This window comes from Amia ocellicauda, chromosome 5, assembly GCF_036373705.1.
Source record: "Amia ocellicauda isolate fAmiCal2 chromosome 5, fAmiCal2.hap1, whole genome shotgun sequence".
Taxonomy (NCBI): domain Eukaryota; kingdom Metazoa; phylum Chordata; class Actinopteri; order Amiiformes; family Amiidae; genus Amia; species Amia ocellicauda.
The window spans coordinates 38070007-38085300 of record NC_089854.1 but is presented as its reverse complement, the minus strand read 5'-3'; the positions used below and the strand labels follow the sequence as shown (position 1 = coordinate 38085300).

Here is a 15294-nt window from a genome sequence, read left to right as displayed (position 1 = left end):
TTTAACACATCAACTTTGAGGACAAAATGTTCACTTGCTGCCTAATATATCCCACCCACTGACAGATGCCATGATAACGAGACTATCAGTGTTTTTCACTTCACCTGTCAGTGGTCATAATGTTATGGCTGATCGGTGTAAATTAGATGGGACCTTACTATGAGAATAGTGCATTTGCGACACCCTGTGGTACAGCAAGAATGTAAACAGTAATTGCAGTCCTCCACGGCATGGTGGCAGTAGAAAGAATAATGCCGTTTACTACCAGGTATCTGAATTATTCTTTTGTCATTTCTGTGGTTGTAAGTGTGGGCATTTTCTTATTTTCTATTTACAGCAGAAGAAATACATGTTTTCGTATTACAACATTGCATGGTTTTTTTTTGGATTAAATCAGGTTAGTATTTTTGTTTAAGTGTATGTACCGATACAAGTAGCTAACCTGTTGGGAAGAAGGTTTTCTGCACACCGTATGGATACAAAGGCCGGGCTACACTTTTGTTGTGGCCGATAAATGTAGCGGATATGTCGGTCACGGAAGTAACTCGAGCTCCCGGCTTCACTGTCCTTGTAATATTTAGTTCGCCGGAAAGCTGGCGACGTCGTTATACAGTATTTGTTGTACAGCTTTTGTCCTCAATACTAAAGTAGTTCAACGTTTAAAATGTATTATTATTTCATTATTATCACATATATCGATTTGGATGAATGAATGAGTGTGTCTGTCGGGCCACGATTAAGAAGTCTGAGTCTCAAAGTGAAAGTTTATACATACACATAAACCGGCCAATGCATTTAAACTAACTAGCTTTTTCGATACGTTATTAATGTAGAAAGATATACGCAAGAGATTGTATTTTTATTTGACACCAGTGTTATTAATATGAATGAATTTTGGTCTAGTACATGGAGTGAATCTTCTAAATCTAGACATACTGTGAACTGATACGCTACTCACACAAGCCCAAATAAATACTGCATTTAGGCATAAAACCAATCACGTGTTGGCTGGAGTAACACGTGTGTTATTGTTTAGTTACTCCGAATGGATATCTTTTACAATATCCTGTGATCTGCGTGCAATCTTTGTGTTTGAAAATAATCTGTGACTTTTTTCCTCTTTGGTCTCCTTTAGGCATTTCCCTAAACTACAGGAACATGTCACTTTATGATGATCTGGGTGTTGAGACCAGTGACACAAAAACTGAGGGCTGGTCCAAGAATTTTAAGCTGCTTCAGTCTCAGCTGCAAGTGAAGAAAGCAGCGCTCACTCAGGCAAAGGTATGGGAGACTAGTGTGTGCTGAAAAGGATGCTATTTGTCCCTTGAATTGTTGCTGTTTTATACACCGATCAGCATTACATTATGACCACCTGCCTAATATTGTGTAGGTCCCCCTTTTGCCACCAAAACAGCCCTGACCCGTCGAGGCATGGACTCCACTAGACCTCTGAAGGTGTGCTGTGGTATCTGGCACCAAGACGTCAGCAGCAGATCCTTTAAGTCCTGTAAGTTGCGAGGTGGGGCCTCCATGGATCGGACTTGTTTGTCCAGCACATCCCACAGATGCTCGATTGGATTAAGATCTGGGGAATTTGGAGGCCAAGTCAACACCTTGAACTCGTGATTCATCAGACCAGGCCACCTTCTTCCATTGCTCCGTGGTCCAGTTCTGATGCTCACGTGCTCATTGTAGGCGCTTTCGGCAGTGGACAGGGGTCAGCATGGGCACCCTGACTGGGCTGCGGCTACGCAGCCCCAAATGCAACAAACTGCGATGCACTGTGTGTTCTGACACCTTTCTATCAGAACCAGCATTCACTTTTTCAGCAATTTGAGCTACAGTAGCTCGTCTGTTGGATCTGACCACACGGGCCAGCCTTCGCTCCCCACGTGCATCAATGGGCCTTGGCCGCCCATGACCCTGTCGCCGGTTCACCGCTTTTCCTTCCTTGGACCACTTTTGAAAGGTACTGACCACTGCAGACCGGGAACACCCCACAAGAGCTGCAGTTTTGGAGATGCTCTGACCCAGTCGTCTAGCCATCACAGTGTGGCCCTTGTCAAAGTCGCTCAGATCTTTACGCTGCCCATTTTTCCTGCTTCTAACACATCAACTTTGAGGACAAAATGTTCACTTGCTGCCTAATATATCCCACCCACTGACAGGTGCCATGATAACGAGATTATCAGTGTTATTCACTTCACCTGTCAGTGGTCATAATGTTATGGCTGATCGGTGTATACAGATGACACTGTGCTCAGAGATTATTACACACTACATATATGTTAAACTGATTTATCACGATAGGTGGGTCTTCTAGAGATTTAATTTGCCTATGCAAAGGGTTGTCTTTACTTGCTTGTTTCAAGATGTTGCAAAGTCTAGTTTGCTAGTTGTCTTATACTAATTTTCTTTAAAAACAACACAGCATTTTAAAGGTCTCTGTTTTTCCTGTCTTCCAGAGTCAGCGTACAAAGCAGACTACAGTTTTAGCCCCCGTGATCGATCTGAAGAGAGGAAGCTCCAGTGATGACAGGCAGATCTCAGACACACCTCCCCATGTGGCAGCAGGACTGAAGGTAGGAGAGACTAGCCTAATGGTAGTTAAAGATAATTAATATATGGACATTGTACATTATTTTTGTGCATTAAAATTGAATTATTGTGGTATAATATACTTTATACTAATAAACTAACATTTGTGAATTTTCTGAATTATATTACCATAGACAAATGAATTCTAAAAAGGCGATGTTTATTGCTTCAGTAATATCTTATAGGTCAGTGGTGGGCAGGCTTGGTCCTTGTTCCACCTGAGTTTTTAACTTCTTAATTGTCTTAATTGTTTTCAGGTTGTAAGCAGATATCTATGGAGACCTAAATAAAACCAAACCCTGCAGCAGTGTGCAGGAAGTATGACCACTGACCTAGATAGAACTGTCTTCTGTAACCTGCATAGTGTATGTGCCTTGTAATGTGCTTGTGTGTGTGATTCTTGCATCATGGCATGAAGAAAAAACTAAATGTTGAAAGTGCCTGTTCCAAACTTGTGCTAATGCAGGCTTTTCTTTTTCCTTTTTCAGGACGCGGTGCCCAGTGGGTTCTCCTCGGGGGATGTGCTCATCCCTTTAGCTGATGAGTACGATCCCATGTTTCCCAACGACTACGAGAAGGTAGTGAAGCGACACCGAGAGGAGAGACAGAGGCAGCGGGAACAGGAGAGGCAGAAAGAGATAGAAGAGAGAGAGAAGTATGGATCATGGTTTTCTTTCACAGCATGGGTGATAATTACAGATATTAATATACACTCACCTAAAGGATTATTAGGAACACCTGTTCAATTTCTCATTAATGCAATTATCTAACCAACCAATCACATGGCAGTTGCTTCAATGCATTTAGGGGTGTGGTCCTGGTCAAGACAATCTCCTGAACTCCAAACTGAATGTCTGAATGAGAAAGAAAGGTGATTTAAGCAATTTTGAGCGTGGCATGGTTGTTGGTGCCAGACGGGCCGGTCTGAGTATTTCACAATCTGCTCAGTTACTGGGATTTTCACGCACAACCATTTCTAGGGTTTACAAAGAATGGTGTGAAAAGGGAAAAACATCCAGTATGCGGCAGTCCTGTGGGCGAAAATGCCTTGTTGATGCTAGAGGTCAGAGGAGAATGGGCCGACTGATTCAAGCTGATAGAAGAGCAACTTTGACTGAAATAACCACTCGTTACAACCGAGGTATGCAGCAAAGCATTTGTGAAGCCACAACACGTACAACCTTGAGGCGGATGGGCTACAACAGCAGAAGACCCCACCGGGTACCACTCATCTCCACTACAGATAGGAAAAAGAGGCTACAATTTGCACAAGCTCATCAAAATTGGACAGTTGAAGACTGGAAAAATGTTGCCTGGTCTGATGAGTTTCGATTTCTGTTGAGACATTCAGATGGTAGAGTCAGAATTTGGCGTAAACAGAATGAGAACATGGATCCATCATGCCTTGTTACCACTGTGCAGGCTGGTGGTGGTGGTGTAATGGTGTGGGGGATGTTTTCTTGGCACACTTTAGGCCCCTTAGTGCCAATTGGGCATCGTTTAAATGCCACGGCCTACCTGAGCATTGTTTCTGACCATGTCCATCCCTTTATGACCACCATGTACCCATCCTCTGATGGCTACTTCCAGCAGGATAATGCACCATGTCACAAAGGTCGAATCATTTCAAATTGGTTTCTTGAACATGACAATGAGTTCACTGTACTAAACTGGCCCCCACAGTCACCAGATCTCAACCCAATAGAGCATCTTTGGGATGTGGTGGAACGGGAGCTTCGTGCCCTGGATGTGCATCCCACAAATCTCCATCAACTGCAAGATGCTATCCTATCAATATGGGCCAACATTTCTAAAGAATGCTTTCAGCACCTTGTTGAATCAATGCCACGTAGAATTAAGGCAGTTCTGAAGGCGAAAGGGGGTCAAACACAGTATTAGTATGGTGTTCCTAATAATCCTTTAGGTGAGTGTATGTCTAGATGGATCTGTTACAGGTGCATCTATAATCAGTATTACCAGTTATGTTAATTACCAGTTGAATGGATCAGATAGTGAGGGGACATGATTCAAGTACTGGGATACCTCGCTTCGCACAAGAGAGAGGTTCCAGAACAATTAGTGCTAAACGAAATTCCAGCTGGGGTCATAAATGCTTTGAATAAATGGGGATAGATTTCATCAACACAAAAACAAAACTGAAAACTAGTTAAATACTAATAAATGTGCTGTTAATCAGAAAAGTGGTTTGATGAATTAGCAATAATTAAAATAATAATCAACTCATTAAAATCGCCATTGGAATTTTAATTTTAATCTACCGAACGTCTTGGCTGAATTTCCTTGTAGCTGGTGACCCCTGCAATAGGGGTGCTTTTGTCCTGTCGTTTATTTGGAGGATTTGTCTGATAGTGCCCCAAATGTAAACCAATCCAGTGAACAAACACAATTGTATTAACATTAATCTCTGAAGTACAATAAAAAAGGTTTTATTATTTCTCATCAACAGAAACAATGTGGCTCTTAAATCAGTTGCATAGAGCTGAAAGGGTATGATCTGTTGAGTAAGTAATTGTACAAGTGTCCCAGGCTAGTTGCTATTGTATTGTGTTGTGTTTATCCAGAAGGCGGAAAGACAGACACGAAGCAGCTCCCAGTGGGTTTTCTAAGTGGCCAGAAGGTGAATCGGATGAGGAAGATGACTATGAGAAGGAAAGAAGGAAGAGAAGTAAGTTTTCTCCTCCTTTCTTGTAGTCCCCAGGCAGCTGTTGCACTCTTGGAAGGATGGGGTCTGATAACACATCTAAACTCGAGAGAGGTGACAAATAATGGGAGGTTGTTTTGTCAATTTTATTCTTCTGGTTGTAACTAATCAATGCCCTGATCTGACAGCCTTTTCTGGCAGTAATCCAAGGAGGCAGTTCTTTTGTTATAGACTTTCCATAGATTTTGTAATATTCTTTTCCGGGGGGGGGGGTTGTGAATAATTGAAACGAAATTCCCTGACAATCTTATCTATTCAGAACCAAGGGTATTCTTCTGCTGTTAGTGTACAATATTGGTTTTAGATCAGAAATGGTGGTCTCTGTAGAGGAGGCTAAGTATGTAAGCTTTGTCTTTACCTAAGCATCTCTGGTAGACTTTGCCTTTTTTCTGTTTTGCTATAGCTATGGGAGGAGCAGCAATTGCACCCCCCACCTCCCTCGTTGAAAAAGACAGAGAACGTAAGTAATGGGCTATTTCTTATGTGTATATGATCTTTTAAATGGCATAACTGGATTGTAACTGAACTATAAACATATTTATCATTAGATTTGTGGTGTGCTGTATCTGCTTTACAATTTATAAAGGTTTCAAAGCTTAATTTATAGGACTAGTATGTACCAAGGATGCACTGATAGATCTGCCAGCCATTGATATCGGCCGATATTGGGGAAAGATGTACACTATTGACTGGTTGCTTTAAAAAAAAAGTACATTTTTCTGACTGATGTTGATGCTTTTATTGCATCTAAATAAGTGTCCAATTTGCTCTATTTGCATGCGTTTAACAAAATATGAAGGACATGCACAAATTGAGTGCCATGCTGTCAGCTGTGTGGACAAAGTGTCAGATCAGGACAGCAGAAGTGTCATTTGCATCACATGTTCCACTGAAGTAGAGGAGGAAGCTCTGGAAAGTATTTCAACATATCAAACTTGATAAATCATTTGAAAGTATGATACATCAAAGATCATGCAGAATTTCTTAAATTGAAGCAGCAGCTACAAAGAAACTTCCCCATTCCACCAAACCAACTCCCTTTGCAACTCAAAGTATTATTATTAATATTTACTCAGTTCTTTCAATAAAGCTTAACACCATTTATATCCAGGGATTGTAGCTACAATTACACACAAAGAGAGATGTGTGTTTATTTTTTTTAAATTATAATTTACTTTTCATTTACTATTCATTGTGCCTTTTTCGTGATTAAGTCTTTTGTTATTCAGATACATAGAAAAACAGAACGTTTGATGTGGAAGAATGTTACAGAAATGAATATTAAAAGTTGTATAATTGAATCTGTGTTAATTGAAAAGCACCATCAAGAGCAAAATATTTATTTATTTTACGCCAGGGTACAATATCAAAATACCTGCAAATTGTTTTATATGATTATTGGCTATCGGTATCGGTTCACAATTTTCATATCCGTGCATTTTTTAGGGTATGAAAATACTCCACCCACTGATGTTTGTTGAATAAGGTTTTGGAATGTAACCTAGCTCTTGAGAAAGGAACCAGATTGTCTGTCACGTCTCCAGTCCACTGTCAACATTCAGATAGATCTGCAGCCAAGCTCCACAAAAACAAGTCCTAGACAATGCCCTCATGGTCTGCACTGGTTACAGCAGTGAGAGACTTCCTTTAATTGTTATGTCAAAGACTTATTAATTTTTTTTATGAAGTTGCTCACAGTCCCAGCCAGAATGTAAAACCATTGCTCTGCAAAAGCAGGAGGTGTGGAGGAAGATGAATCTTCACTAACAATATACATTGTTGTATGCACATATACAATCCCTATAAATGTTATACATTTTCTTCCACATACAGTTATAGCCAATACGTTTCCATATGAAGAAGAAGCCAGGAGTCGTGTTCCTTCTTCCAAAGCTGCTATTCCCCCTCCGATGTACGATGAGCCGGAGAGACCCCGCTCTCCCCCTGGGCCCACAAACTCGTTTCTGGCCAATATGGGGTAGGTGTAACAGTTTGAGGCTGCCAAGCGCATGTCTCTTGGGTGCACTGGTTCCAGGACAGCTCTCTGATTCCATGGCATCGCAGGCAAAACATGCCCAGGATATCTGTTAATTATACACCCCGTTGAGGTAGCTATGTTATAGTTTGCAAACCGCTCCCGTGTTTGGCACTCAGGGTGTTTGCTAGTCATGGTTAGTTCTAGGCACAAGAGTAACTTGAAAAGTAAGAGTGTGGTAATATTTGCTGTTTATGACCGCTTCCTATTTTTTATTGAACACCAGACCATTGAAAGTTAATGCTCTGATGCAGTGCAGATTTTGCCAAAAAGTACTTTTTTATCAATTAATCTGTTATATGTGAATATTTGCTGCACTAAATGCTTAATTAGTATTAAGATTACTTAAAATAGCTGTTTATTTTATGATAATTGTGTAAAGAAAGTATTTTTCAGGGAAACATGTAATCAAATCAGGGTAGATTTACTTAACTGATGTGGGGATTCAGATTTTCAATACAATTTAAGTTATGATTGCTAGTAGGGATGCAGCGATTAACCGATTTTACTATTAACCGCAATTTAAAACGTCACGGTTAATTAATCGTATAGGCTCCGCTAAACAGAGTGTTTCATTTGCACGGAACGGAACTGTTGCAACTTGCACAAAACGAAAACAAAGTTACACCAGCGGTGCACCACCTTAAAGTGCCGTCACCGTGCTTATATGAGACATGGAGGCTACTACACACTAGAGGGACCAAACAGCGAGGCTTTATTTCCACCAAAGAAACGCCTGAAGTCGGCATTGTGGGAGCATTTTGGGTACACCAAGAATGACCAGGGAGTCATTGAAGATGACCGATCTCCTATTTGCAAAACTTGCCGTAAAAAAGTTATTGCTAAAGGAGTGAATACATCAAATTTGATGCAGCACCTGCGGGATCACCACCCAGCTTTGCAAGCCCAAGTAAAGGTAATGCATAATAACTGAGATAAATTACATGGCAAGTTACTTAATGAAACATTGAGTTGGTAGGGAATTAAATATAAACGTGTCACTTACAATCAATGCCATAGCGGTGAGAGTTGGGCTTTCAGTGCAATGCAAACGAACAAAGCGGCATATAACGTTAGTAGAGCACTATATGAGGATATGACTGCATGAACCTCATCTCCAGACTCAGACGCACTTAGAGTCAACTTCATCAGCATTTTACTCTTTCATTTCAGAAAAAATATAGTCATAAATACTCAAACTTGAAGGACTTCACGGCAACCCGTCAAAATAAAAGTTTGGGTTAACTTCAAGAAGCTGTTTGTGACAGAAATATATTATTGTTTTACAGTAGAATTTAGCTACATCTCAGTGTAATAATAATACTAACACTAATAATAATAATAATAATAATAATTTATTATTAAAACTTTATTAAGGAATAATCATTTTTTCTTTAATGTTTTAATTTTAACAGTAACGTTCTGTTGTGCAGCACTTTGATAAAAAGTTTGTTTAATTTCATATTATTAAAAGATCAAATAAATTAATGTTTTATTCCTTCATTTGATTTTCAGAAAAATTAAAATACATGACAGAATTCCTGAAGAAAAAAATCATAGAAATGAAAAAAGTAAAAAAAAAAAAATATATATATATATATGAATTCAGTTAATTAGACATTTTTTATTATTAAAATAAAATAAAAATAAAACATTAAAATGGAATCCAGAAAACTTAAAACAGAAAACCTGAATTTGGTAAAAAATAAAATGAAATTTGAGAAAAAAAAACATTTCATAGGGCCCTAAATATGTAAGTTTTTAAAAAAAGATTATTAAAATGAATATGTATGGATGACAGTTTATGACAATAACAGTTCAGTTTATTACCCTTATTAGTAACAATTTCCCCTGGGGGATAAATAAAGTTAATATTAGTCTTATATTAATAATAATACTTAAATACTTGGTTACAGTGTTATTTCTGTTTCAAAAGGCAGCAATAAAGAACATTTTAAAATCTAGAGTGTTTATGTGATTTTATTCATTAAAAGTGTTGTGAAATTAATGAATGCATAATAATCGTGATAATCGTGAAACCGTGATTATTCCTCAGACTATAATCGAACCAACAAAATCTATAATCGTTGCATCCCTAATTGCTAGTATTTTGTAATTACAAATTAGCAGTGATCAAAAATAACACACACCCGTGCACACGCACACATACAAACTACTGAAACCAATTTCAAAGGGTGCTCCAAGTATACACAAGTTTGTAGAGAAAATGACATGAATGTATGCTTATTCTTCATCCACAGCGGCACAGTGGCTCACAAAATCATGCAGAAGTATGGCTTTCGAGAGGGTCAGGGGCTGGGCAAGCACGAGCAGGGGCTGAGTACTGCACTCTCCGTGGAGAAAACCAGCAAGAGAGGCGGCAAAATCATAGTCGGAGACGCTGCTGACAAGAGTACCTATCTGCCACATTTGTTTCCTTTTCCTGCAGTGTTCTGCAGCCCTGGTTTTCATAGCTCAATCCAGATCGCCACTTTCTAAAGACTGGGAAGACCTGTTTGTTATTGATCAGTTATGCAGGTCTCTTTCAATTAAAGAGATCTGGAGCTCTGCTCTGTGAGAACTGATGGGTCTCCAGATGTTTGGTACACATGACCTCTGTTTGCTACCTTTACAGAGACACCTGTTGAGCAGAATCCAGTTGTTTTATTGATCTTTAAAAATTGATGACTTCAGGTTAAAGATAGGACCAGGGTTTGAGATTCCTCTTTATTGTATACGCTGGAATAGGAGTCTTTGCTTCCAGTACAAATATATTTTTTTAGATCAGTATTCTAAGTACTGTTCTTAAATGTGAATGCAGACTTTTTTTTTTTTAATACTTGCTTTATAAAAAGTGTTCTAACATTGATTTGTCACTTAGACTATCTCACTACCTAGCTGAGAAGCCAGTTAGGGCACAACAGTCCTGAGAGTGTGTGAACTATTAGACAGCCTGTCCCAGGGATCATCTCAGTTTCTCTAGCTCCACTGATGAATTTCCAGTTTCAGAAGTTAATTTTACTCCCCACTTTTAGAATTAAACAAGATAGATAGATACAATTACATCAATGCATTCACAAATATAACATTTAATATACTGGTTAAAATCTAGATTATGCTGTCAAATATAATTTTGATAATTTATAATAGATAATTTTCATCTCCTAACCCTGCCTTTCCTTTTTAAAGCATTATAAATATCAATGTTGTAGAAATAATACTTTCTCTAGAGAAAAGGCTAAAATCTAAATTTGTATAGCTGAGGCCTAGAATAACTTTCTTGGTTTCTAGTTCCAAGAATGAGTCTTTGTCTTGTTCATTTTGGTGGGCGAGATGGGGGTAGAGATGTTTAAAAGCATGAATTGGATTTATTTTATTATTTTTCTTTTGTCAGTAGCATTCTAATGTGCCTATATCCAATGCTGAGACATTCATATTGTTTGCTTACTCGTTTTCAGTTTTATTTTGTTTAAAAAATCCCCTTCATTACATTACCATGTTATTTTTATCATAATGGTATACTGCAAGACTTGTATCGAGTGTAACCATAAAGAATTTAGCATCCATATGTATTTGTCCCTAAGCAGCAGGAGCAAGTCAGACTGTTTTGCCTGTGAGTGAAATCCCTCAGTGGAATTCAGGTACTAAAGGTTTACCATTTCATTATTATTTATACTTCCTGTCTTTTCTTTAATTTTGTCTTTTTCACGGGATTACTCTTTGAAGCTAAACAAAATCTGTTGTCTGTGACCAGTGGGTAGTTGTTCAGATTTTAATTTAATTTCGTTTAATCGTATATTGTGTCAGCGAACTAGAAACCAACAATTATTTTATTTTAGGCCTAGACAGAATGTACTAATCCAAATGTTTGGGTCATTTAAAATTTTAGAGAAATGTGACAGTTCAGTGTCAGAATAATATATCTTCTTCCAAAACATATACATATACTTTTATCACAGTCATACACTAATATATATGGTGTTCTTTGTGTAATTGAATCCTTACTTTGTTTGGCAGAAAAGGATTTAAATAATCGCACACAAAAAGTGTAATCCTCTCCAGTGAAGATACTCTTGAGATATTGTCCAGTATTCTTGTGGAAACATCTGTAGCCCGTTGGTTTGTGGATGCAGGAGATATTAACTTGTGCTGCATTGTAAGTGTTTTTCCTCCTCTTTGCTTACAGCAGATGCGTCAAAAAAGACAGATGGTAACCCATTGACAGAGATCTTGAAGTGTCCCACAAAAGTTGTATTGCTTAGGGTAAGGACATTTTTACCTACATTTAAGTATTTTGAATATTTAAATCTTGTCAAATCTTGCATTTCTGAGTAATGCATATCGTATCAAACACAAGAACACTCCTTCAAGGTAAGCATCTTTCAGTTATTACTTGATGCTGCCCTTCCAGTTTGATTTAATACTTGTTTTTTGATCATTTTCATTCATAAATGTGTTTGAATAGTTTTGCATTACATATTGCATTGAATTACGCTTTCCTATTTGAAAGCACTGCTAATCACAGAGATTGGGGATAGAAAGGCAGCACTTCCACATTTTCAGGATTTGTTCGGCCCTTGATACGTTTCGTTATTCTTTCAATGATGTGGTGGCAGAACATGGTTGGAGGTGGGGAGGTTGATGAAGACCTGGAGGCCGAGACCAAAGAGGAATGCGAGAAATATGGCAAAGTGGTGAAGTGTGTCATTTTTGAGGTGAGAACTGTTATACCTCAATATGGTATTCTTCTCCTGTCAGCTGTGTACCCGTCGTGATTGGTTATTATGGATGTGACTTATTGTGAGAGAAGTGCTATTACTACCTCTTCAATTTCTTTTAGATTTCTGGTGTAAGTGACGACGAAGCAGTACGAATATTCCTGGAGTTTGAGAGGGTTGAGTCTGCGATAAAGGGTGAGAGGTTTTGAAAGTCATCAAAAGGGAGGGGAATCTATTTACTTGCGGTGTAATGCTTGCAGCTTCTTGTCTCAATGTATACTGAAGGTACTGTCTGACCGTCTCCCCTGCGAACAGAATACAGAAATGTGTCTGATGTTCTGATAGACAGGTTGCCCCTGAGTCAAAACAAGACATCCTCACATTTAATTAATTCCCTTCTGAATGAGACAGCCTTAAATCTACCTTGACAGCTTTCTCTCTGAACCTTGCACTGTTTTTTGCCTTGACACTGCCTTGTTTTCTGAATGTAGTAATTTCAGCAAGGAAAATTGTCTATAATCAGCTCATCTCCCTTTTATGCCACATACTCAAATTGGAACTAATTGAACTAAATAAGCCTACGTCCCCAAAACGACTTTTTGAAATGGCAAAGAGAACCCTCTAGTGCCCCTGTTTACTTTTCCATCCATCTCATTAAGCTAAGCTCATTAAGAAGTGTTTAGCACTAATATAACTGTACACTTATAATTAGTGTTTTTGAGGTTCCATTGAAGAATGGCTGACCCAAGAGAAGACGAAGACTCGGCTAAAAATAGCAACATAACTACTGGGTTCAGAAGACAGTGAAAATATAAATGGCTATTCATGTAGGAAAGCAAACATAAAATTACTGTAATACATGTTGGGGGTGTGAGGTAGCAGAATGTGTCACTGTATGACAAAATATTTAAGCCTATTTTTAAACTAAGGAATGAAGCTACTATATTCTTTTACAGTCTGTACAGCTTGTTGGGGTTGTAGAGGCTTGTATATGGGCAACCATCTACTTTGAGTGTTTGCGTTGCATTATACGCAGAATATAATAACATAAAGGGAAGTAGCTGTAATACGCTGCTGTTTTTCTGCAGGGTCAGCGTGAGTAGCCACAGCCTGCTTATCTGTGAGGCGCTATTTAGCACCTCTGAAGCATATATTATGAAACTGCACCCTCCACACTCAGAGCTTTCAGCCAAAACAGTCAATGTGTTTGAAATGTATTACACTGAGACAATTCATTCTCATAGAGCTTATCTGGCCTTGTGGTGCACATTAAATACAAGAGAGATTAATTTCTGTTGAAAGTTGGAGATGCACAACTTCTGGCTCAGTGTTGAACAGCATAATTGCTCTGTACCCTTCTGTTTTCTAGCTGTCGTGGACTTGAATGGGCGATACTTCGGTGGGCGTGTGGTCAAGGCCTGCTTCTATAATTTGGATAAATTCCGAGTTTTGGACCTGGGTGAACAGGTGTGAACACTAAGACTACCGGGATATCTCTGACATCTTATTTCCCATCATAAAGACTGTACTGCTGCAAACTTATATATGAGGATTGTGAAAGCAATGTTTATTTCCATTAAATAATTACTTTTCTATTTTCTAGTTTTTGTGGATTAAATACATTAATACTGATGGTGTAAATTTAGTTTCTTCTCAGACATGGACCCAATTTTTTGAAATGCTGTAGATGTGAAACATGATTCAGGATTTGATTGTTTTTTTTAGTATGTTCAAAGATGAGCTGAATGAGAATGAAGTGGCCTAAAATTCAAGTCACGGTTTTGATAAACGTATTGCCACTGTAGGATATAGCAGTTTTTAAAGTTACTAGCTTGTGTGACATGTTTAGTTTGTAACTTCATCGCAACAGGAAAGATTTAATAGGTTTTTGGAACTATCGCAATATTGGTGTTTCCTTATCAAATGTATTGTGAGTTTTTGCGCCATAAACTTGTAAACATCTACTGCTCTCATTGTTTGTAATTGTGTGTTTTTCTGTTGTAATTGCTAATGCACAATATTATGCTGTTTCCGTAGGATTGCTAATCCACCATAAACGACTGTAAGGGCTATGGACAAATGTAATTGACTTTGATGGACGCAAACCCCTAAACAACAAAAAGAACTCTGGCTTTCATCATGAAAATTATCCTTCCAAAAGACCAATTTCATCACTGTATAGGGGTGCAGAAAACATGTGCCCACTCTTCGTCTGACTCTCCTGAGGTGTGCTGTCATCTGTTGTTGTTGCAGTGTTGTGCTGGACTTTACCCACGGGGGGGTCCATGTGTTTCTCTTGTAACTGTACAAAATCAAGCCAAGGGATGAAGTCTGTGTATGTATAGCCAATGATGCTGCTTGGCTGCCAGTACCAAACTGGCATAGATGAAGGTCCCTCCAGAAATGTCACACTGTTGCTGTTTTATTTTGTATTAAATCTTATTTGATTATTCTCATTTCCAGCAGTCTCGAATCATCTATTGACTTTTAAAGGTTCGTGTCATTTGCACATTAAACAGTGATGGCATACATGTGGTAGTTCTGGACTCAATACACCTTTGAGAGTGTGCAAGTGTGCGAGCCATCTTTTCCACGTGAATTATTTGGTGATTCACAGCTATATATAAAGCTCCCCAGCAATCCTTAGTTATGCTTCTATATACATGCTGCTTATAACATGATTGTGCAAGACCTTTACACCAGCAGCTCATGTCAGCCTTAAATGTGTATGAATTTGGAAAGCCAGGTGTGTTACCGCAGAATTAAGTCGGTCTCTGTGGGAAGCTTTGGTTTAGAATCAAAACACGATGCCTGTGGGGAGAGGATATGAAACGAATACATTCAGAGTACAGATTGTGAAAGACTTCCATACTATGATGCAGTGCTTGTGGGTTGTCACAAACAGGTTGCTCTGTCACAGGTAGTATCAGTAACTTTGCAGCATTACCTTCCCAACCTCTTGTACACTTTTTGGACAACACATATTACATCATATCAATGTCAGGACTTAAAAGGCAATTCAATTAATGGACTCATGGTACTCCCCAGGTCATTGTAGGTAGCATGTGTACTGCATTTTCCTTTTTGAATAAAGGTTAAACTGAATGATTGAATGCTGTTAATTATCCTCTTGATAATTAAGCCCCCTCCCTTAAGGGTCACAGTATGTAACAAATCTGCTCTTGTGAAATTCATGGAGTATAACTTCACACTGGGTAATG

General features: G+C 38.6%; 1 protein-coding gene across 4 annotated transcripts; it reads left to right on the top strand.

The window, feature by feature from the left end:
- Positions 1 to 269: 269 nt before the first annotated feature.
- rbm17 (RNA binding motif protein 17) lies at positions 270 to 14529 on the top strand. 4 transcript variants are annotated; one of them, XM_066705106.1, is made up of 14 exons: positions 270 to 397; positions 1136 to 1281; positions 2466 to 2582; positions 3087 to 3253; positions 5181 to 5284; positions 5724 to 5780; positions 7154 to 7298; positions 9617 to 9768; positions 10943 to 10996; positions 11545 to 11618; positions 11972 to 12070; positions 12196 to 12268; positions 13443 to 13540; positions 14111 to 14529. In XM_066705106.1, exons 1-14 carry the CDS (start codon positions 373 to 375, stop codon positions 14117 to 14119), a joined length of 1320 nt encoding a protein of 439 aa, XP_066561203.1. In that variant the 5' UTR covers positions 270 to 372; the 3' UTR covers positions 14120 to 14529. The 4 variants fall into 4 exon arrangements, with proteins under 4 accessions (XP_066561203.1, XP_066561201.1, XP_066561202.1 ...); XM_066705104.1 differs by having other exon boundaries at positions 11542 to 11618; XM_066705105.1 differs by having other exon boundaries at positions 10940 to 10996.
- The last annotated feature ends 765 nt before the right edge of the window (positions 14530 to 15294 follow it).

Coding starts and splice junctions, on each gene's coding strand:
- rbm17 (XM_066705103.1), top strand. CDS start 373: ATGGTTTTTTTTTGGATTAAATCAG. Junction 3,254..5,180: donor GAGATAGAAGAGAGAGAGAA/GTATGGATCATG, acceptor GTGTTTATCCAG/AAGGCGGAAAGACAGACACG. Junction 5,285..5,723: donor GAAGGAAAGAAGGAAGAGAA/GTAAGTTTTCTC, acceptor GTTTTGCTATAG/CTATGGGAGGAGCAGCAATT.